We start from the raw sequence: 24,546 nt of genomic DNA on the forward strand, positions 1-24,546 counted from the left end.
GAAAAGAGTTCTGCTCTACGCCACCTGCAGCCCATTTCGATCGCCAATATAGTTTTCAAACATAAAATCTTTTAATCTATTTGAAATGTACTTCCTTCTTCTACGATAAATCCCGCAGTGGACTGATCGCTAAGACACGGCTCCCAGCAGATCACCGAAGTCAAGTGTTGAGTACGGCAAGAAATATACCCTATGTTAAAAATACTGTTCCGAAAGTCCAAGTTTTTCAGCTCAAAAATTTAATTGGCACTTTAATAAGTCTTTCACTTCTCGTTCTTACTGTTTTTCCAACTACCTTCAAGTCCTTCTCCGGTTTATTCTTGCATGCTTCATTATTTATTAGATTAGGTTCAGTGGGTGAGGAAATTTCGAGTGGGAAAATCTTCTGCGCAGGCCTGACGAGTTCACAGGATGAAGTTTTAAGGCGAACCACTCGTACTTGCCCATCTTTACCAGGAAAAACATCTATTATTTTAGCCATTGGCCATAAAGTTCTTTTTTTACCGTCAGTTTCGATTAAAACAATATCTCCTACTTTCAAAGGTTCAATCGGTTTACTCTTTGATGGTCGTTGTAATAATTGCCCAAGGTATTCACTTCTAAATCTTTCTCTTAAAGCATTGCGCAAATTTTGCTGGTACCTTAATCTTTTATTCAAATTTACTTGATCAAGTTGATCTAAATCTGGCACTCCGACATTTCTTTCAAGAACATAGCTGGCGTCAATGGAATGAGTTCATCCCCTTGTTCTGAGACATAAGTGAGAGGTCTAGAATTTATTGTTGTCTCACAATCACAAAGGACGCTCGTCATTTCTTCATAATTTAAAGCTGATTGACCTAAAACCCTACGAAGAAGTTTTTTAACCATCTGCACCATTCTTTCCCAAAATCCTCCCCACCATGGGGAAGCAGGAGGATTAAAGTTCCATTGAATCCTATTCACAGATGCTTCAATTTCGATCATTTTCCAATCTAACGATTTAAATAGGTTGTTAGCTCCTGTAAAATCGGTGCCATTATCGCTATAAATAACTTTCGGTCTTCCTCGTCTGGCTATAAATCGTCGTAAACCAAGCAAAAAACTTGGTGTTGATTGAGAAGTTATCAATTCCAAATGGATGGCTCTGTAGACAGCACATGTAAATATAATTATCCATGCTTTGCATTTTTCTCTAAGCATCAAAGGTCCCGCCAAATCTGTTCCTGTTATTTCAAACACCAATGCATCTTTGACTCTGTTTTCAGGTAACACTCCTGGATTGCATTCGATCCTCGTAGTTTGGTGTCTTTTACATCTCACGCAACGAGCTAAAACTTTGCGAATCGTCCTACGAGATCTTATAATCCAGAATCGTTCTCTTAATTTAGACATCAATATCTGAATCCCCGCATGGCACATACTTTTGTGCATGTAAAAAATCATTAATTCCACAAGTTTATGTGTGCTTGGCAGCAGTATAGGACTGATAAAGCTTTCAAGGTCTTTTCTTTCAGTTAACTTGGTGCTTACTCTTAAGATACCTTCTTCGTCTTTAAAGACGCATAAAGATTTTAACCTTGCGATATCTTCGTCATTAAATGTCTTTTGCTGAATCTGCTTCATCAATACTTTTTCAGCCTCATTCAATTCGTACAATTTCAGCTCGCCAATCTCTCGTTCAGTTCTTGTTTTCTGAGTATTTTTGAGGAATCTTAGAATCCATGCCGTCATTCTTAAAATTTTTAAGTAACTCGAAAAATATGCTAGCATCCATGAATTTTCAGTGTTCTCGCAGGCAAGAGTTGCCACAACGGTTTTTCTCTGCTCTAAGTATATTTCCTCTTCATTTTCGATTGGGGTTGAATTAGGCCACTCTTCTTTAGGCTTGGACAACCAAAGTGGGCCCTCCCACCATTTAGTTTCCAGAAGCTTTGAAACAGTGCATCCCCTAGATGGCAAGTCAGCAGGATTACTAATACCAGGAACATGTCTCCAATCCTTGGGATCACTACATTCACGTATTTTCTTCAACCTTTGTTGTTGAATAACTCCTTAACCAAACTCTTAAAATCTCTTCAGGAATGCACGATTCAACCAAAGGGAATAACATTGCTGCGTATTTGTCACTGGTCATACCTATTGACTCTAAAGAACGAAGGTAGGATTCCAATTTATCGTATAAATGAGTTACATTTATTCTTCTCGGTTGTTCTGTGGCATTTTTAATAACTAGACTCAATAATTCTCTGACATAAAATTCAATTAATAATTCTTCACCACCAAATCTATTTTTTAAGCATTCAATAACCTTATCATAATTGTCAGCAGTGGCGGGGAAACTCTCCACGATTTCTCTAGCTCTGGAACCAACTACGGTTGCTTGATATAAATAATGGAATTTATCTTCTTTTTCCATTTCTAGGTCATCGTGGATACGCTTAAACTGATTCCAGAATGTAAGCCAATCCTTAATGTCACCTCCGAATTGTTTCAATTCAATCTTGGGTAACTTTAATTTTCGTCTGCTTAGCTTTGGCGACGAACTAAAGGAAGCCAAGGAAGGTTCAACTTTCTTATTGAAATGGTCTGCAATTTTTACGCGAGCGAGATCCATTTTTTCATTATACTCTTCTGTACTTGTATGTTCCATTTCAAATTCTTCATCAGTTTCAAACTTTTTTTCTAGTACTTTTGAATCGAAATCATTTAATATTCCATAGAGTCGTTCTAACGTGGCACTTTTAAATTTTAATACTTCATCATCTGGTAACTCTTTATTTAATTCTTCAAATAAAGTATTAAACGTTTTGGTAAAGGAAGCTCTAGTAGCTCTGCGTTTTCTTAATATTGCATCCATTCCTTTATCACGTCCGGGTCACCACAATGTTGAGTACGGCAAGAAATATACCCTATTTCTTCCACTCCTATATTTTATTAAACAAAATTCTTAAAAGAAAATACAAAATTGCAACATATTTCTAAAACATAAACTCGAATTCCATTGTATTGGCGATCGAAATGGGCTGCAGGTGGCGTAGAGCAGAACTCTTTTCCTATGGCAACACTTCACATGCTTTCCCCATTAGCGTGTGGAAAGTCATAGAGGAAGGAAGCACGTTAGTTTCTCTCTTGATTTTCACATAGATTAGAATCCTTTAACTTAAAAAACTATATGGAACTGAAAACTACATTAAACATAGTTCTAGAGAAAAGTATCATAGAAATTTTAAAAAATATTTTCATTAAATAAAAAGGAAAAATATTAAGAAAAGGGAAATTATCGTAGTACATTCCTATACAACTGAAAAGAGGAGGCGAGGGAAGGGAGAAGGGCTAAAGGCATGAAAGCGGTCTCTCCCCAGATGGCGTATTCGAGTGTTGCGATCGCGAATAAGTCAAAAGTTATTTGGAGACAAATAAAAACGCTTTCACCTAACTCTCCATTATACAAAATCTATCCAATTCTTATTTCAAAACGTAACATCAAGTATCACTGGCTGCCGTCAGTGTGCGGGTAGGTGACCACATTGATCAGTCTGCGTAGGGACTGAAGGTGAGCGGTATTGGTTCTCGTTAAACTGTTCTACCGTAAAGTGGTCGTCTTCGCGTGCAGGTCGTCGAGCTACCGAAGCGCGGGTGCCATCCCCTCTGCAGAGGATCAAAATTGTGATGTCTTCGAATCATCCTCAGGGATGTTTCCCAGACAGTCACCAGTAGCCCATTGACAGCTCTAGTGTGACGTAAATGAACAACAACAATCTTCTATGATTTTCCACACGCTCATGCTCATCATTCCCACAGGCAGAGAGTTCTGTTCTACTCTACCTGTAGCTCACTTCGATCGCCTATTTGTTTGGAATGTTTCGAATTTTAATTTAGAATGTACTAGTTAATTTATTACTTTCAAAAGTTTTCTGTCACTACTCCGTCAGTAAGTAATTCGCGATCGCAACACTCGAATACGCCATCTGGGGAGAGACCGGTTTCATGCCTTTAGCCCTTTTCCCTTCCCTCTCCTCCTCTTTTCAGTTATATAGGAATGTACTACGATATTTTCCCTTTTCTTAATATTTTTCCTTTTTACTTAATAAAAATATTTTTAAAAACTTCCGTGATACTTTTCTTTAGAACTATGTTTAATGTAGTTTTCAGTTCCATATAGTTTTCCAACTTAAAAGATTTTAATCTATATGAAAATCAAGAGAGAAACTAACGTACTTCCTTCCTCTATGACTTTCCACACGCTAATGGGGAAAGCATGTGAAGTGTTGCCATAGGAAAAGAGTTCTGCTCTACGCCACCTGCAGCCCATTTCGATCGCCAATTACAGACACAAAAACCACGGTGACAAGGGTACCAACTGGACAAACAGGTTCGTCCACTTTTGCGTATTTACAAAAAGATTTTCTAAACGCAACTCAACTCGTATCCTTGCTTTTACAAATCTCGAAATCTGTGCGGTTGGGAGACACGTTGTTAATGGGATTTGTTTTATTTGTTTAAAATTGGTACGTAATAATAAAATTAGTTTGATAAATTAACGTTAAAATGGAAGGTGCTCAGAAGGAGGCAATTAATAGTGTCCAAGTGTTCGGAAGAAAAGTAAGTTATTTTACAATGACATCGTGTAAATGAGATCTGTATGTAAGCCTAGTCAGAAAAGTGTGTATCTTCTAAAAGATTGAATTTGCATTTTTTTTTATATATATTTGCTGAATTTTTTGCTATAACTTGTTTAAATAACTCTGTGGAATAATTGTGTGTAACATATTTATATTGAGTGACGATTTCTTTCAAACAAGTTCCATTTTGAATATGATTGCCTCTTGCTTTAGATTCTTGATTGTTTTTAAGAGTTAAAACATGATTTTAAGCATATATATTGCTTTCCAAAAATTGTATGTTTTTTCTGCTATGTATTAATTTTGATTTTTACCACTGCTCTGTTAAACCCATTTAGTATAAATCACACTGTATTTGCAATTTACTCTTTGCTCGCTGTATTTCACTCATTTTACTCTTTGAATTTATATTAAATTACGCCTTATGTAATTTGATTTCATCCTTATTTCACAAATCTTAAAGCAGCTCCATTTTTGAAGAATCAAATATTTGTTTTTATTGTCCTTATACCATGGTTTTGTATTGTGTTTGGAGAGAAACAGGTTTAACACGTCATATTAGGTTAAATCTTATGAGTTTCCACCACTTGTGATTTTCGGTATGGTATAAAGGTTCTTTAGCAAAAAAAGCAGTCAAGAATTTTTTAGCTTATGTTCACAAACAATTGTCTTTTGCATATGTGCTAATACTTAAAACATTTTTCTAAGTTATCAATATTCTCCTATCAGAATGATTAGAACACTATTATACATAATTCTCAGCTTTGTGAGATATATTTCTTTATTCATACTTAGCCAAAATTGATCTCGAAGTATTGGTAGCATTGCCATCATCGCATGGCCAAACACAGTCTTATTTTAAGGGCGTTATCTTTTAATTGCCCTGGAAGATATACTGCTTAATTTTGATCCTGGTCTTAACCTCTCCATATTTCTACTGCGCAACTTAAGCATGTACCTTAAGCCACAACAGATTTATTGCGCCACTTGTTACAAATACAGTAGAGAACCGATTATCCGGAACGATCGGGACTATCGCTATTCCGGATAATTGATTTTTCCGGTTTTCTGAATCGCTACAAAAAGCCGTTTTTTTAGTGTTAAACCCAACTAAAAAAAAAAAAATATTTGAAAATAATCTAAAAAATAAGAAAAAACGATGAGGTAATACACTAATGATTATTTCTGAAATGATGGTAAGGTAAACATCTTTCAAAAAAGAAAGAAAAATCCTATGAGGAAAAAAAATTTTTTTTTAAAAAATTGCGGGAAAATTTATCTAATTTCGTTCCGGTTTTTTGGTTTTCCGGTTTTCTGATTTCCGGATAACGGGTTCTGTACTGTACATGTTGGTTGTTTTATTAGCCGTTGTGATTGCCGTAGAATGAAGCCTTGTGCCATTGTATTGGTTCTCTTAATTATGCTGTGGTTAGAACAAGAAAAGCTGCTTTTAAAGCAAATGTGGACCTGAAATTATGTCATTAAAATTATCATTTTATCTATAAAATTAGTGCTCTAAGAAAATTTAATGAAACATAATTTATTTACATTATTTTACTGAATAGTTATTATACGTAAAATGCATATCTTAATTTTCAACAATAAACTGTACAATATCAAAAAAACCAATAAAGGCAGACTATTTTCGACAAAAGCTAGGCTGTTTTGGAGAAGATTTCTGTATCGTTGACCACTTCTTGCAACAGCCTGTGAAAAAAAGAAACATAACTTAGAAAACCTCTTCAGGCTTTTTAATTTTTCGCGTTTAAAATCAATTCGGCACCTTGGCGATTGTAGTTAGTGTGATTGATTATAATATGGAAATGTCTCCCATTTTTGCAATCCTGAGAGCTAAATATTAGAACTTATTTTAATTTCTATTTGTTTACATTATATGCCATTTTTGAAATATCTCCTTATAACTAAGTGTGTAGTAGTTTAGTCACTTGTAAGCTAAATAATATTTATGGGAGAATATTTCAGTTGTTAATTCTCAAATTTTTCAGAAAACTGCAACTGCAGTTGCCTATTGTAAAACTGGAAATGGCCTCTTAAAAGTAAATGGCCGACCTATTGAACTTCTAGAGCCTCAAGTAATGAAATACAAAGTAAGTGTTCTTTTTTGCTCATTTTTATATAGTTCGTAAAGTAGTAGATTATATTTGATTAAAATATTGCATGTTAAAAAATGCAGGTGACTGTAAAAGTGTGTTATGAAATGTTATTTTATTTATTAATTTTTTATATATTTCAGCTCTTAGAACCAGTTTTGCTACTTGGTAAAGAAAGATTTTCTGGAGTTGATATCAGGGTTCGAGTAAAAGGTGGTGGTCATGTCTCTCAAATATATGGTATGTATTTTTTTTTATTTATTGGTTTTCCAAGTATGGGAACTAGGTATTTAAAAGAATAAGATCATAGAATCTTTATAGTTATTAAGAAGTATTAATTTTACTTATTAACATCTATAACAGTCAATCAATTTATAGTATTCTATGAGGGTTTATACTATTCAGGGGTATTCTGGAGGTATCTTGGAATTCCGGGTTTTTCATATTATCCTTCCCTGTGAAAAAACTAAGACCATGCAAGGTGCGTAGCGTTTGTAAAAAGTACTTAAAGGTGCTTTTGTTGGGGATTTCGTTTTTAAAAGCTTTTAAAGATACTTTTTTCAGCTGGCGTTTTTAAAAAGTGCTTCTTTTTCTGAATAATTTTTTCTCTCCCTGCAGTGATATCTGGTGGATCGCATGCATTTCACGAAAAATGGAGAGTTTGCTACGTAATCATTTACTGTACTGTTACATTTACTAGATAAATACCTGTACTTATAAGCTTTCCAATCACATGTTTGGAGTAGAGAGCGGTGCAGGAACATTAATTCTATTTTTTCATATATTATAAAATGCGTTAGTTACATTTTATGAATGAAAATATTGTACATTGTTTTGTTAATTATTAGCAACTAAATTTTCTAATGAACATTCATTATTTAATGTCAAGTTAGTAAATTTTATTTAAGGTTTTAAGAGTTCAGGTTTGTATTTTTATAATAATTTATGTAAATTTAGAATACATAGTTTTGGCAAGCAAAACCATTTTTTGCAATTTTGATTTTTAATATGTGTTGAATAAGGTTGCTTTCAATTTCATTTCATACTTAAATGTATCTGATCAGTTATTATTAAATGTTCCTATTTTAACTTATGAATATTTTCAGCCATTCGTCAAGCTATCTCAAAGGCATTGGTTGCATACTACCAAAAATGTGAGTATTATTTGAATAAGTTCAAAACTGTATCTAATTTTAGATTTATTTTGAATGTGTATGGTTTAAGATTTATTTTAAAATCTTTATTTTATTTCATAATAAGGTAAATGATAGCCTGAAAGATTTGTAATTTGTTAGGATTTTATTGTTATATTTGATAGGATTTTATTGTTATATTTGATAAATGGTTAAAACCATTAATCAAAACCGTATTGATTATTTATCCTTCTATAAAGTATCTAATTAGTATTCTTTCAAATTATTATATTAACTGTTTTTTTTTTAATATAATGAAAAAAAAATTTATATTTAATATATTTTTATAAGGGAAGAAAAAAATTTCCTCAAAACTATTTTCTGCTTGTATTTTGTGCACATTTTGCTTTACATTACACAGTGCGTATCGTTTTTACAAATTGCTTAAATGTGCTTATTTTCGACTTTTGTTTTTTAAAGCCCTTAAAGGTACTTTTTGTATTGGGTGTTTTTAAAAAATGCTCGATTTTCCTTTTTCAAAGATGAGACTTTTTTTTCCTTACCTTGTCGATTTTCGTCCCGTATTATGCAATAACATGCTTTTCATATTGTTCAATTCAACATTTTCACGATTCATTCAACCACAATCTATTTCGCTGTCCCGTCTGTGCGTAGCATATGAAAATGCCAATCATTTTACATGCTTGATGAAATTCTTGAAAATCCCTGCTTGTCTACTGAGCTGGGGGTTTTGATGAGATTCTTGCACTACGTGCAACTCTGATGTATTTTGCAATATTTTCTCAATTTCAGGCTTCATTTTTCACCGTCTGATATTGAACCGAAAAAAACTCTTCATCTTTTTATAATGGCTAATATAATCAAGAAAAGAGTTCTTAGTCAGATACTAGTTATTTTATCATGATCATATAAAGTCTTTGAAAATTATTTTGCATTTTGTTGATGTATATAGTGCTTAAAAATATTTTTTGAGTGCTTAGAAAGTACTTAAAAAGTGCTTATTTTTTGTTGATTGATTTGGCTATGCACCCTGCATTATTATATCATGATGATCTCTAAAGGATGATTTAAGATGATTAGATTTTTAATACCTCTAAGAAGATCTGAGCTTTGTATTTTGTGTAAATCTTGCTATACCTTGATTATGCCATGATGATCTCAAAAGTATGATTCGAACTGATTAAATTATTAATTCCTCTAAGAAGATCTGAGCTATATTATTTTAGATTGTTGTATAACAAGTTCAATACAGTAAGATATTTTTTCTTTTCTGCCTCTTTTTCTTCCAGACTGATACTACTACTTTAGCAGAGGTTCCATTTTGCTCTGACAAATTAAATTATAAATTTCTAATAGTCTCTGAATTCTTGGTTTAAGAAGTTAAATATTATGTCCGCGACTACGTATAAATAACTTGAACAGGGTTGCCAATCCACAGGGAAAACCTGGAAAATACAGGGAATTTGGATTTTTTCTTTACAAACTGGGAAAATACAGGGAATTTTGTTTCTATCTTTTGTCTTTTAAAAAATGGTGACTACTCAAAGCGTAATCTATAGGATATTTAACCATGATATTTCAGCTATACTAAACTATTTCATTTACTATAGTATTATTTAAGTATGTTCAGCTATTTTTCTAACAATTAAGACTAATATATATAGTTAGCAATATATATAGTTAGCCCACTATAGCTCAGTAATTGTTGTTTCCTCTTAATATATCGCTTATAATATGTACAGGGAAAACACAGGGAATTTTTTTTTTCAGATTTGAGTGGCAACCCTGTTGAAAATTAGTGTCCCATTATTCTGTGGTGAGCATTTTAATGAGTGTTCAATGTAATGTTAGCAAGTTTTCAATTTTTAATATTCTATTACTTTATAAAATCTTATGAAGATGTGCCATTGTTAGCATCCTAACTTTACTAAGGATACTCATATTTAGTCTTGCAATGATGATCTTTAATGAATGATATATAATGATTCAATTATTAACCCCTCGAAGAAGATCTGAGCTGTTTTTGTTGACCTTATATGCTGTGATTTAACGGAGCGAATTTGTAAATCTAGTTCATACTCATCACCTAAAACTCAAATGTTCTTATAGTTTTAATTTTAAATTTTTTGAGAATGAAATCGTGAAAATTTTACTCTAGGAATTAGTTGTGGGAGAGGTTTGGGAAAAGTTTGTAAATATGGGGAAAGTACTTGTCAGTCACTTTTTACTCTTGTATTTTTGTCCTATTTTCTGCTCTGAGTCTCTAATCTTCTGCATTTTGATAATATGCATTACAATTTTGTATTTTTTTTTAAACTAATTATGGGTACTTGAATAAAGGTATCTTCTTTGTTCAAATGATGACATCTTGAGTTTTCACTTGATCTTTTTGAGCTGTTTGTGTTTAAACACTTTAAGGAATATAAATTGAAAACTAATTTCTTTTGTAATTTCATTGTTAGTAAATCTTCTGCATTTTTTTTGGCAGGTATGTTTATCTTGCCTTTATTGCATTTTTATACAGTTATTTATGCCCAATACTTTATTTTGATGTGATAAGCTTCCAAAAAACCTGTTGTGTTTATTCTAATGATGAGGTTGCCTAAAGGACAATAAATAATAGCGAAGCTTTATTATTTGTGTTGGTATATAAATTTCAGATTTGTGCCGTAACTTCTTACAGTACCAATTTTTTTCCCTCACCGTTAAGAAGCTTCAATGATATAAGTGTTAATTTATATGCTCAAAATTTCATTTTAATAGAACTAAGCTGCTCTGAAAATAAAAAAAGACTTAATTTTTTTCTGCTCCAATATAATTTTGTTGCTGTTTTATCCCTGAAAAGATAAAGATTCGGAAATAATTTAATTCCAGTATTGTTCTTTTCTCTCTGTTAAGCTTGGGATCACCTTTCTTTAAACTAAAGTTGATTTTTGCTGTGATGATCTTTATAAAATGGTTTGAAATGATTAAATTTTTAAAACCTCTTAAAAAGATCAGGACTATTGTTTCTTGGATGTAATTATATGAAGTTCCTCTATAATGGAAATCGTTGTCAAAGTTAAGGCAGTAATTGTAAACCAATTTACCTGTATTCAATGCTTACAAATACAAAATTAATTATCTTAAGCTTGCACACGATTCTGATTGCCAGCATTGCTTTTAGTGTTTATTCTAAGGGATAAAGGATTGTTTTCACCTGGTTCCTTTAAAACTTTCATTCATTTAAATTCGTTATGTGATTTGTTTTTGTCAATTCAGATTTTTAAAAAAAAAAGTGTTTTAGGTCTGCATTATCGTTATATCCTTTGAGGTGTATTTGGTGTATCCTTGCCTATTTCATTAATTTTGTTTTATAAATTATGATATAAGTGAGGTGGTTTATAATTTTGTTTGAAATAAGGAATACTTTTGTGTAGCACATGATGATCTCTGCTATATGAATATATGATTTAATTACTAATTCCTCTAAGAAGATCTGATTTCAGCTGCCAACTTGGTTTGAATTTTTTTAGTTTTAACCAGTTATAATGAACAGCTGGTAATAATTTTTAACACCTCTTTCTGTTGCTGTTTATATTTGAAAGAAAAAATATCTTAATTTTATGTTATATCTTTGTATCACATATTGAAAGTTTTAGCCCAAGCATTGGTAGCACTTTATTAGTAATTGACCTACTGTTTGGACATGTATAGTTTCTGAGCTGTAATAATTCTGTGCTATCCATTATGTCTGATATCAAGAATCATGCTCATTGCTGAAAAAATTTTGTTATCAGTAGAATGATAGTAAATGAGATGTCTTTGAAACCTGTAATTAAAGAATTCTTAGTCTATGGATGACTTGTCTGTAGCAAAATTTAATTATAATTAATGATTATGAATTTTAATTTTCATAAATGGTGTACTTGAAATTTCACTGAATAGCCACAAAATAAAAAATAAATTTTTCGTTGTGGCTTTCTTATTTAGAGAAAATGTTGCTTGGTTTAAATATTACGATATTAATGAGCTTGGTTTCAATATTACACTAAATAAAAATAAGTATTTTCCTTGTGTACTCTTACTTTACTAAATTGTAATTTTCTTAACTTTTAATCTGTTTATTTTTTTAGATATTGATGAAGCTTCAAAGAAGGAAATTAAAGACATTTTGATCCAATATGATAGGTCATTGTTGGTCGCTGATCCTAGACGGTGCGAACCAAAGAAATTCGGTGGACCTGGTGCTCGAGCCCGCTACCAGAAATCTTACCGTTAATTTTTTTCAATATTAATAAAGAACAGAAAAATTGCTTTTGTGTTATTCTTTGTTACTTTATTTAAACAACTGTATTCCATAATAATCGAAAATGATATCTTGGTATAGGACTCAAATTCTATCAGGGTTCTTGCTGTCCTAAAATGTGCTAAAATTTCCCCCCAACTTTTTTAGGGCCTAAAAAGTGCTAAAATTTCTTCTGAGTGCTGAAAAAGTGCTAAATATTTTTTATTTTGGCGTTTTGAATTTTTTTTTTTTTTTGAGCGGTCGGATTCCTTAAATCGGTTTTCCTAAATCCTTAAATTCTGTTGCCTTCGGCTCTTCTGCTGCCTCCATCTTTTTAGAAGATTCTTGGGCTTTGGGGAAAGAAGTTCTTTCTTCTGAGATTTTATGGGCTTTAAAAGTTGTAGAAAGTTACTACTCCTACAATTCTTCCAAAGACACTGGAAGATTATTTAGTACAATGTTTCCCGACAGTTCAATAGCACGTCATTTCGCCTGCAGTGAATCTAAGTGTGCATATCTCTGTCATTTTGGACTTGCACCTCATTTTAGCATGCTACTTCTGAAGTGCATTGATAATGCCAAGTTTTATACATTGCTTTTTGATGAGTCTTTGAACAAAGCGACACAGCAGAAGCCGTTGGATATACATATCCACTTTTGGAACCCAGGTAAGAACATTGTAGAGACGCGATACTTAACATCAGCTTTTCTGGGCCATTCTGCAGCAGATGACCTTTTAGCCTGCTTTTATTCATCAGTCAAAAATATAGACCTGAAGAAATTATTGCAGATTTCTATGGACGGTCCTGCTGTCAATTGGAAGTTTTATAATAATATTCAAGAAGATTTGTTAAAAGAACATGGTGTTCAATGCAATGCAATGGGAAGTTGTGAGCTTCATATTTTAAATAATGCATTCTACAAGGTGAATCTGAAACAGAATGGCTCATTGGTTCCCATCCTGAGCTCAATCTTCTATCTTTTTAAAGATTCACCCACAAGGAAAAAAAATTTTATTAATCAATCAACTGAGAACAAATTACCAGAATTTATAGAAAACTTAAATTCTCTAGAGAAACCGTGCCATTTTAATTTTTGTGATGAAAAGAATTGTCTCTGACAAAAATCAGTGTAGGTTTTAAAGGTGATAGCTGTTAGCCTCAAAAGTTATTTCTGACCGGGATCATATACACATAGCTGCCAACTCTACTGGATTTTCCAGTAAACTACTGGATTAGGCTAGTTTCTCCTGGTCTACTGGTTTAATTAAAATTCTCCTGGTCTTTGTACATTTTAGAAAATTCCCTAAAATTGAGTAAATTTTCTAAAAAAAAATCCTTATTGAAATAGAATTTTTGTACATATTATAGCCTGCTTGAATATTTAAATAAATATTTAAGATGCATAATGATGCGAACTTCATTTATAAAGATAAGTTCAAAACTTTTTTTTTCTTCAAAAATGTTCATTTTATTTTTATTTAGAACTCTCTTTTTAAATTAATTAAAAAAATCTCTTTACTATCCTTGATGAATTAAATGCCTAATAATATTCAAAATTATGAGTAAACATAGTACATAAGATTTCAAGTATGTTTAATGTCAATTATAACTGGAAAATATTGCCGTTTTACTTTTTTGATGACTATAAAAGTCCCTAAAATTCTGTGTGTGTAAAAAATTTAATACATTATGCAACAATTATCGTAAAATTTATATTTCGTAAAATCTACTGGATTTTTTCCTATCCGTGTTGGCAGCTATGTATACATATAAAGAAAGATTGCAGAAAGTTTTTCACCAAAATGTTAGAAACTTTACTGGAGATATGTCCAATAAACTATTCTGTTGTAAGAAATGTTGCTTGCATCAATCCAAAATTAATGTCAGAAAACAAAAGCAAGTGTGTTCTAAAAATGAGAAACATATTAAATTACTTAAGTCAAAAAAAGAAAATTGAGGAAAAAGATTGTGACGAAATTAAGCCGCAATTTGCATCATGTATAGATTAATTATGTAATTTTTACTTCATGAATCGTTAAACACTTTATTTGTACATTTTTAATATCACATATAGCTAAAGTATGTTATTTTTACTTTCCATCAAGTGCTAATTTTTTTCTTTCTTAGTCCTAAAAAAGTCCTAATTTTTTTTTGAAATAATTGAGCAGGAACCCTGTCTATTATAAACTAGTCTACTCTAGTTATAATAGTACTGCAAAAATTCTGTAACATCATGGTAATTTTTGACTATCAAGAGTAAAGTATCTTGGTCAATAGAATTATGCCAAATGATTGTTTTTGCATGTCTCTACAATTTTGTTCGAGTTTGCAATGTTGATCATGATGATTTATTTAGTTTTATATTTCAAAAAGAAAAACTAGTGACATTGATAAACTGAAAAAGTTGCCCAAGCACAAAATATTTATTTTCAACACGACTTAGCTTAGGGAGAAAAAAAAATTAGAAACAGACTAATGCAAACTAGAATTTTTTTTTTTTTTTAAAAAAAAAATTTATATTTGAGTGTTATTTTTTCTTTTTTCTAAATATTGATTTGATAAAAACAAATTTCTGTTTCAAAGTTTCTCATTTTCACCAATTTTTTTCCATCACTGTCTGCACCTAGCATTCTATGCCAAACTATATTTTCTAGGGTTAGATGCTTCTTCCATCCGATGAATACTTTAAAATCCACTTAGTATTTTCGAAATTGATAGGTTTTGCATTATAAATGAATGTTACGCGTTTAAGTTGAAATGAGAACCTTGTGCGATAAATCTCAATTTTCTTAAAAATGTCGGTTTTTCGTATATATTAAACATAATCACAATCTTAACACGATGTTAAAAATATGACTTATTTCAGACAAAGAATTCTTGATTATATATTTGCCACCATAAAAACAATGCAGAATTTCAAATATATTCATTAGTCAGGGGTCTCCAGAGTAAATTTAATACCATTTAGTGGTACCTTCACAAAATTCTTCAAAAAAAAAAAAAAAAAAAGCTAGTTTTCCTTGCAATGTATGGAGTGAGCTTTTCTTCCAACTGTCTACTAGAAATTAACTAGTGTTTGGGTATGCTTAACTGCTCGTTTATGCCACATAATGCAAAAAAAAATTTCCACTGATTTTTTTTTTTATAAATTTCCGCAGGGGTGATTGTGCTCTGGATTTCCGGAATTTTCGCTAACAGTGATCTGGAAGTTTCAAAATATCATTTATCACAGAAGTTTCCGGAAATCAAATTTTCAAAGGTGGAACTTAACACAGTTTATTTTATTTGTTTGTAAGGGAGAGCCAGAGAGATACTTTATAAGCTTATATTCATGATTAATATTCATTTTTTATCAGTAAATAGTTGTTATAATCATAAACTCAAGAAAGACATATTTGTAAATTTTAATTACTTCTCCAGGTCATCATAGCTATGTGTAAATGGTATAGGTATGTGTAAAATTTTATATATATTTTAAGTAAACTAAGAAATATAGGAAAAAAACCTTGTTTAAATTTTTTTTTAATTTAAACTTTTTTTTTTAACTCAAGAAGTTTTCCGGAATTTTGTCTTGGGCTCACAATCACCCTTGTTTCCGGCAAAATTTATAGAATTTCCAAAATTCTATAAATTTTGCCGGAAATCGAAATTCGAACATTTTCTTAAACTCAATTGTTAATTTATTCTAATACTTTTAGTACTGTTAAATACATGATTTTGTTAAACTGCGGACAATGATTATTATGAAATTTTAAAATTAGGATACTTTTTTAAGCGTAAAATTATTTTTGAATATATGGGGAAAATGTATAGAAATTTTCATACTAAATTATTTCTAGTGGCTATTTTTGAAAATATCTTCTTAATTTTCACAAAATAGGTACCTTTTAAAAAAATTGTCAGAATATAAATTATTCGAGACGGTAGAATCGCTTTTATATGCATAGTAAAAAAATGCAGACGAAACAGACTTGCTAAGAAAATTATAAATTATTCCTTTTTATTACTAAAAAAATTAATTTCTTTCAGAAACGGAAGTAATACCCATCACGAAAACGTTAACTACTTTTTCGGATTATTTTAAAATTGTAAAGAAGGGGCTCATCAACACTTCTGAGATGCTTGCGCTCTAAGTGTGAGATTCAAAATGATAAGCGTACTTATGTTTGACAAAACTGATAGCAATCTACATATGAACGAAACACAGAAATAGTTGAACGCTATTTTGTTCCCTATTAGCAGAGATTGCCGTGCTGATGCAAATTATACTTTGGTAGAAACAAATCAGTTACATTGGCAATGGGCTAAAGACGAGAGGCTTTCATGACTCTTACCTTTTTTTTGCGCTAATGCTGATTTGTTCACTTAAAAGAATTGTTGAAAGTGAATGTGACTTACTTGGTTCATAAAAAAGCTGTTTATTTACTGAGTGAATTTGAGTACAAGTGCGGAAATTCGTGAAGTGATAACCTAAATTGTGAAAAACGAGAATCGTAAAACTAATCGTGAATGCATTGTTTACCACGATTGAAAAAAGAAACCCAAACTGTTTTATTATTACAGTACAGAACCCGTTATCCGGAAAACCGGAACGAAATTCGATAAATTTTCCCGCCATTTAAAAAAAAATTTTTTTTTTTTTTTTCCTCATAAGATTTTAGGATTTTTCTTTCTTTTTTGAAAGATTTTCACCTTACCATCATTTTGGAAATAATCATTAGTGTATTACTTCATCGTTTTTTCTTCCTTTTAAGATTATTTCAAAAAAAAATTTTTTTTAGTTGGGTTTAACAATAAAAAAACGGCTTTTTGTAGCGATTCAGAAAACCGGAAAAATCAGTTATCCGGAATCGTTCCGGATAATCGGTTCCCTACTGTACTTAAAAATTGTAAATAATTTGAATTTCAACAACTATATCTTGATAATTTTTGTATTGAAACTAATATAAATACTTTTATTAAATTTCAGAAATAGCTTTAGTTGTAACGGAATGATGCAGCATATTGAACACAATCAGTGCCATTTAAAAGAATATTTTTTTAAGAAAAAAAAAAAAAAAAACCCGAATTATCACCAATTAAAGCGATTCATACCGGTGAGACTCCGTATATCTACTCCGTGAAAGTTCAGCTCTAGTTACTCCTGAATCGGTTTCCGGACTGACAAAATTTGAGCTTCGTTTAAAATAACGCTTCGTTTTAAATAACATAAAAAGTATTCAAAATAATTTTAATAAATTACAAAGTCAGCAGAACTGACAAAATTTGATACCAGTTTGTTTGAAATTAAGATTGGTTCAATTTTATTCTATGAATATAAGTAAATAGATGTATATGTATTTGATCAAAAACAAACAAATTATTCAACAAAATTCTATTCCATGAAAAACATTAAAAATCGTCCGAGAAAACCAGCGAATGTTATGCACAAAAATTATTAAAATTTCTCTTTTTAAAAGAGAATCAAATAAATAGACCCCAAAAATTTTGCGAAATTTGCCTTCACAAACTTACTAAAAACATTAAGATTGAACAAAAAGGAAGAACATGTTAACAAGAGCTCATTTACTGTGTTACATTATTTAGTGCTCTTCCATAAGAACATTCTGCAATGGAATGAAAAAATGTTTTTATTTGTGCTCATATCCTAATTATGACTTTCTTCATTAAAAAAAGTGCTAAAAAATATTTTTTGAGTGCTTAAAATGACTTTTAATTTTCTTTTAAACTGCGTGTTACATCTAATTTTTAAATTTCTAAGAATTGGATTGAGTATAAATGACACAAAGGCTTGTTTTCTTAAATATTACTAGATCTGCTCAAATTTTTAAAAAGGAAGCGTTTTAACTCAGAAAATACAAGTTCACATATATGAAAGGTTTAAAATTATTATAAATATAATTTCAAGAAGCTCGGCTGTTTATGGAAACCATATTATGGCCACTATTATTGTATATTACAATATGATAATCAATGAAATGGTAATATATGATGCATTTATAGTTTGACTAATTTTATTGTTTATTACATGCAACAACTATATTTAGAAAGACAAGGGGACTTATGAGTAGGTCTCAGTTTAAAGTAGCAATTTCAAAGGAATTACTACATGGGATTAATCGGAATTCATATTACACGCAATGGTCTCATATTGTTGGCTTAAAAATTTTTTGTCAATAATTTGATGACTAAATCCAAGTGTATTTCTCAAAACACAAATGGAGCCTTTTGGACTTCAGTCCTTGGGCCTGAAATTAGTCTTGAGAAAAGATCAGTGGAATGATTTTCCGTACTCCAATAAATATTTCATTTCAAATTAAGTCTTCATTTACGAATTCAATTATTTCTATAAAAAAATTTATTTTCATGTTAAAATAGAGAAATTATTACTATTAATGAAAACATTGTTTTTCATAATTATTGCAAAATGATAAAGTAATGATGTTGCACCACAATGAAAGAATGAGATTGATCGACTTTCAACATCTGCTTGTCTAAACAAAATATTGTTGAATCTAAATCTGCTTGAGTCTGCATTTTTTCCACAAACATTTTGAGATAGTAGCCAAAGTTAAATTAAGATAATTTTTTTAAAGTACCAAATTTATAGATCTATGATGATGAAGTATAAAATAAGTTGAAATATACATGACAGCAAGAGAAAAATTTGTGGTGTAATTTAACAATTGTAATAAAAATATCTACAAGATTTTTTTTTACTGTAAAATATAAATTACTGAAATAAAGAAAAATTTTTTTCTTTCTTTTTTGTAAAATTTTTTTTTTTCTGGTATAATATGTGGGTCGTTCTCATAAAAAAGAGCTATAAATTGCTGAAAAGCTTTCAAAATAGCGCTATACAGTGTTAATTTATCAAAAAACGAGTTCAATCTTGAGATTTTTCTGGAATGGCACCCATGATAATCTACCACCACTCTAAATGTTCCGTTTATGTCTTTTTCAGTTAGTGAAAACATGATTAAGTGGTCTCCAGGCGTTATATGGCTTGTGAATAAAATGAGTTGTGCCTTTTTTTTTTTTTAAACTGTTGAAAGGACCTAGAGTACAAGAGTTAAGACACCTTAATCCTTCTTAAAAGAGGTTAAAAAAAGCTTAATAAGTACAGAAGAAAACCTACCGTAGACCCAATGCTACATTCACGGTAGAGGCGAAAAATAAGTACGTACAAATTTTCACTTTAATTTCGTAAAATATTTTTGACCAATGTGAAATGTTTTTACTGTTATGCAAGAGTATTAGCTTCAGTATGAAAATTTTTCTTTCACACTCATTTGTTGGAATAGCTATAGCTGATTTGACACTTTTTTTTTAACTGATAGGGCATTAATGATAATTTGGAAGAAATGCCAGAAAATAGAATTGTTTGCACTTTGTCAGACTATATTCTATTAATCTAAGTTGTATAAACTATACCTACTGCTGAATTCTTTTAATTTGAAAATATTCATTGAAACTACCGGATTCTTTAACAAAAAAAATTCAGTTTATGTTGCTTTTGCTAAAGAACATATTTGACACCAACTAGCTACTAACTTGTTTGTCTATATGAACTCATTGCTTTGTGGTTCCACAAAAATATAGTTCTTTACCTGCATGAATTCAATGCTTTGCTCTGAATCTTTGACTTTAGAATTTTAAATGCAGTAAGACAAATTGGCTGTAAGTTGTCCACCTACACAAACTCAACATTTTGGGTTCCACATAGTTTTATGCCTGCACAAACACATCTTTTCGTTGTGTAATAGCGCAAGAGCTAGAATGAGCTATGTTGCATCAAACAATTGGTAGGAGATGGAGGGAAACAGCTAATATCATTACAGTCAATTGCGCTTAAATACTGTGATAATTGCCGAATATTGAAATAATTTTTTTTAAAAAATTTATCTTTGAAATTTGAATACAATTCAAGTTTGAGACTTTTATCTTGGTAGAATTGTGTTACTTAGAACTACTATTCTGAGCATTAAATACTCAAATATATTCTCAATGGAACTCTTTAGTTCTACCTTTTATCTGATAAACCTATAGTTGAAATTTGAAACTTTCATAATAGTGAGAAACTTTTATTTTGTATAATTTCCAATAGGGATAGTTACAAAATATCAAACTACTTTCAGCCTAATATAAATAATATTTTTGTTTTTTAAATTTATCTTTAAAATTTGAATACAGTCCAAGTTTGAGACTTTTATCTCGGTAGAATCATGTTACTTAGCATTACTGTAAATTAGGTTAATTACCACAGTAATTACAAAATATTGATTTGAAATTTGTTTAGTAAGAACATGTTTTTAAGTTTAGCTTTCTAACTTCATGGAAAGTGATAGAAATGATCAGTGAGAGAGAGAGCTTTGCCTTTTATATGTACAGATTATAAACTTATTTAACATATGCACAGCAAAAATATTGAATTTCTTACATTTTTGATAGAACTTTCTGTAAGTACTTCTGAATAGTTGAACAATAACTTCAATGAAATATTATTAGATTTCGTACAGTAATAAATAAAAATTAATAAATAAATGGTAAATATTTTAAGCAAGTCAATCTTGTATTTAATATGGCCTGAATTATTATTAGCCTCCATGTCAGGAGGCTAAAATGAGATACTATTTAATCTATTTACAAGACTGTATTCAAAAAGCAGAGAGTGACAGGAACAATTGCCCAAGAGTACAGTTGAAATTTCTAATTAAAAATATAGTGTTTTAAATTATACAAAAAAAATAAAGATAATTTATTTCCATACATACATATAAAATAAACCTTCACTATTGCAAAAAATTTAGTCACAAGAAATAATAAAATGAAAATTAATATTTTAGAATATGTATTAAAATGTAGTTGTAGACATTTTGAGAATCAAAAAATCCACGATAAAGAGAATTTTGTAAATCATCAAAACAAAATAGGGAGCTTAATTTTCTTTTTTATTTTGAAAAAAGAAATGTTCCTTTAGAAAAATTCTGCCTTGGAAGAGTAAAATATGCGTCTTCTAACTATCTTTATATTTGACTTAAAATTCTTTCCTCTACTGCAAAAATAAAATAAAAATATTTCGGTATCTTTTATTTAGGCAAAGATTAAATTTTTATGTCCTTTTAATATTAATTAATACGCATTTAAAATAAGTAGTGAAATATGTCTAAAATAATCAAATCTTGTCATTTGTGAAATATTATTGCAATATTGTATATTTTAAACAGTTGTTTCATATTGCTCATGGACTGCAATAGGGGCACAACTCGAAAAACACACGTTTTGAACAGTTGTAAATATGAAAATACACATCCTTTTCAGCAGCAATATTAGCACAATTCATAACTCAACTCGAAGGTAATTTGTTTAAGCAAACTAAAGCATTTTTTATGCCTTTTCCTTAGCAATGAAAACTTTAAATCCACTAATCTTAAAACATGATTTTTTTGAGCTGTGCCGCTATTGCAGCCCAGGAGCTAAATGTTTAAAAAGTTCCCATATTTATTCAAACTATGAGTAACTAAAAACGCTTCATTTTAAATATATCAACATAAAAAGTATTCAAAATAACTTTAATAAATTACAAAGTCAACAGTTTTCATTACACAAAAGCAAACAGGTATAACAGACCTTTCACAAATTGATATATTTCATTTCCCCCTAACTTTGATTCACCATAAATTCTATCAACAAAAACAATGGGAACTTCACCAATTGAAAATCCCAGATTTCGGCCTCTCACAATCATTTCCATTTGAAATACATAACCCTTTGATACACATGATTCCACCAATTTTTTCAGTACATCTCGCTTATACAGTCTAAAACTTCCGGTCAAGTCTGAAGCACCAGGGCGTAGTAGTACTTGTGTCAAATAATTAGCACCACGACTAATTAATTTTCTTTTAAAATCCCATCCGTTTACACCACCGTTTCCGCTATAACGAGTTCCAGATACTAAATCATAATCGGCTTCTTTTTGCTTTTTTATGAAGTCCAGAATATATTTGGGATGATGGGAAAGGTCAGCATCCATTATGACAATGAAATCTCCAGTAGCATGTTTAATGCCATGAATGTAAGCAGTTCCTAGTCCTAGCTTCTTTTCCCGTGGTTTCAAGACGATTTTGTCGGAGCCATAAATTTTTTCTAATTGTTTAGCTGCTTCCTGAGTCCCATCCGGACTACCATCGTCGATTATAATTATCTCAAAATCAATATGACCTTCATTCATATATTTGACTATCAACCAAACTATTATAGGTAAATTTTCTCTTTCATTATAAGTAGGAAGTAAGATACTATATTTCGGTTTCATTTTGGCAGATGGGAAAATTTGGAGGTAGTGTATAGCGTGAGGATGCCTGTGAATCCTCAGGAAACAGGATGACCCTTCCAGGCATGTTTTCAAGCATGCGCAGTATACTAATCATAATGAGTAACGCCTGCTCCCTGTCCTTCTTACAGACGTCTACAGAACAGAAAATGGCGCGCTAATTTCCAGAATCAAAGCTTATCAAGAAATAAGAAAGATTATTAAAAGGGTATGTAATTATATTTTATTCGAAGTATTGATTTTCTGCCTTTTCATTAGAAATATGTATTTCCTTAGTTGTTGAATGATCATCTTTTTTAATTAATTAATGAACGTTGAATAAATAAAAAGCTTTGCAAGAATCTATGTTCAGTTTCTTTCCTATTTTCTTTATTTGATGTTAAATGTACAATGTAATGACTGGTGATTGAGACGTTAAAATGCAAAAATTGCGAACAGAAATCCGAATAAATTATTTATAGTTTGTAAGTGCAAATATATTTATACAATCCTTAGTATTTAACGATCATTCAATGTAAAGAAAAGGCAGCATTTCATGTATTGAATAAAATATATTTACTGCTCATAATAAGATCTCTTTTGTTCACTCGTTTTTCATTGACTCAAGAGTCTTCACATGATTATTTAATAAAAAATACAAAAGAAATATTTCATAATCATAACAAAATGTGACCCAAGCATACTCGTGATGCAATTGGTGTGACTAATATAAAGCATGTTTCCTTAATTAGACTAGGCAATAATGTAAAATTTGAGGCACTTATTTATTGAGTGTAGGTAAATTTTCCGTCATATTTGAGGGGAGTATGAGTTCATGACAAAGTAATGAATTTAAAAAGTTTGGGCCAATATTTTTAACTTCAATGCGAAATAGAATAGACTTGATTAAAATCATCGACAAAATAAGGAAATTTTTGCATTAAATTGACTAACATAATTCGAATTAATTAGCACATAATTTTTGTATTCTTTTCCCAAACTCAATGTATTTAATTACAAATTTACACAAATCATTTTAAAAATTTCTTATATTTCAATAACGCTTCTGTAGATGGCACCACCACTATCTTTCTATCTAAACTTTTTTTTAACTGATGCTTCCCTTCCCTCCACCAACCTTTTGAGAAAGGATACGCATGAACGAAAAACTTACAAAATAGGCTGTTTACTCGACAGCTGGTAGCAATAAATTATGAAAGATAAGATGATTGAGAGGATCCTAAATATTTCAGATTAGAGTTAAAAAAATTAAACTTATAAGCATTCAAAAATGAAAAGTATTTAGGTGCACCTAAAAAAAGCAATCACAGGACGTAGCATAAATAATTTATGTAGTTTCATTATAAATATGTTTTGTGATAAAAATTGTTTAAGATTTTTGCCCTATTGTTCAAGTAAACAGCTGAATTTGAAAATTGAAATGAAATACATGACTTACTTACTTACTTACTTATCCTCTACGTGCCTTGGGCACTTAAGGCCTCCAGCATATCCCTCCAACGCCTCCTGTCTTTAGCAATAGATCTTGCTTCCTCCCAGCCAGATATTCCACATTCTTTTAATTCGCCCAAAAACATGCGCTGGATGGTAAGTCTGGGTCTTCCTCTTGTTCTCTTACCATCAGGGGCCCATGTAAGCGCAACAGATGAAATTTTTTCTTTGGGCATTCTAAGGATATGTCCGAGCCAGCTCCATCTTCGTTTTTTAATTTCATCTTCGATTGTTTTTATTTTAGCTTTCTTTAATAGATTTTGATTTGATACTTTGTAAGGCCAGAAAATTTTAAAAATAAATCTTAAACATTTGTTTTGAAAGGTTTCTAATTTTTGTATTTCGATCTTAGTCTGTTTCCAGGTTTGAAATGAAATACATGAACAGTAAGAATAATTAATAAGTTCGAAAATAGGTACAACAGTTACAGTTGAAATATCAATATTAAGTTTTATTGTGATAATAATGTTGTTCGACTAACACATTTATTCTTTAAACTAGATTGTATTTAATAATTATTTGCATTTTTTTCCACGTTTTATTCATTAAAAGTGATTAATTCTTACACAGTTGAAAATTCA

The 24,546-nt window shown here is 30.5% G+C and overlaps 3 protein-coding genes and 1 non-coding gene across 4 annotated transcripts; 2 read left to right on the forward strand and 2 right to left on the reverse strand.

The window, feature by feature from the left end:
• Positions 1 to 678: 678 nt before the first annotated feature.
• Positions 679 to 2,839, reverse strand: LOC147811908 (uncharacterized). Its single transcript, XM_087162279.1, has 2 exons — positions 2,291 to 2,839; positions 679 to 1,980 (listed from the first exon to the last, which is right to left on the reverse strand). Exons 1-2 carry the CDS (start codon positions 2,837 to 2,839, stop codon positions 679 to 681), a joined length of 1,851 nt encoding a protein of 616 aa, XP_087018405.1.
• Positions 2,840 to 4,427: 1,588 nt separating this feature from the next.
• RpS16 (ribosomal protein S16) lies at positions 4,428 to 12,164 on the forward strand. The gene is made up of 5 exons (XM_016071175.4): positions 4,428 to 4,584; positions 6,611 to 6,712; positions 6,859 to 6,955; positions 7,822 to 7,869; positions 11,985 to 12,164. Exons 1-5 carry the CDS (start codon positions 4,531 to 4,533, stop codon positions 12,128 to 12,130), a joined length of 447 nt encoding a protein of 148 aa, XP_015926661.1. The 5' UTR covers positions 4,428 to 4,530; the 3' UTR covers positions 12,131 to 12,164.
• On the forward strand, positions 9,016 to 9,084 carry LOC122268947 (small nucleolar RNA SNORD61). Its single transcript, XR_006224806.2, has one exon. It is a non-coding gene; the product is annotated as a small nucleolar RNA SNORD61 (small nucleolar RNA).
• Positions 12,165 to 21,693: 9,529 nt separating the features above from the next.
• On the reverse strand, positions 21,694 to 22,557 carry Dpm1 (Dolichyl-phosphate mannosyltransferase subunit 1). Its single transcript, XM_016071180.5, has one exon. The coding sequence runs from the start codon at positions 22,454 to 22,456 to the stop codon at positions 21,740 to 21,742; it is 717 nt and encodes a 238-aa protein (XP_015926666.3). The 5' UTR covers positions 22,457 to 22,557; the 3' UTR covers positions 21,694 to 21,739.
• Positions 22,558 to 24,546: the final 1,989 nt, after the last annotated feature.

The sequence above is a fragment of the Parasteatoda tepidariorum genome, chromosome 4, assembly GCF_982258835.1.
Source record: "Parasteatoda tepidariorum strain Cologne lab strain chromosome 4, Ptep-v5.0, whole genome shotgun sequence".
NCBI lineage: Eukaryota > Metazoa > Arthropoda > Arachnida > Araneae > Theridiidae > Parasteatoda > Parasteatoda tepidariorum.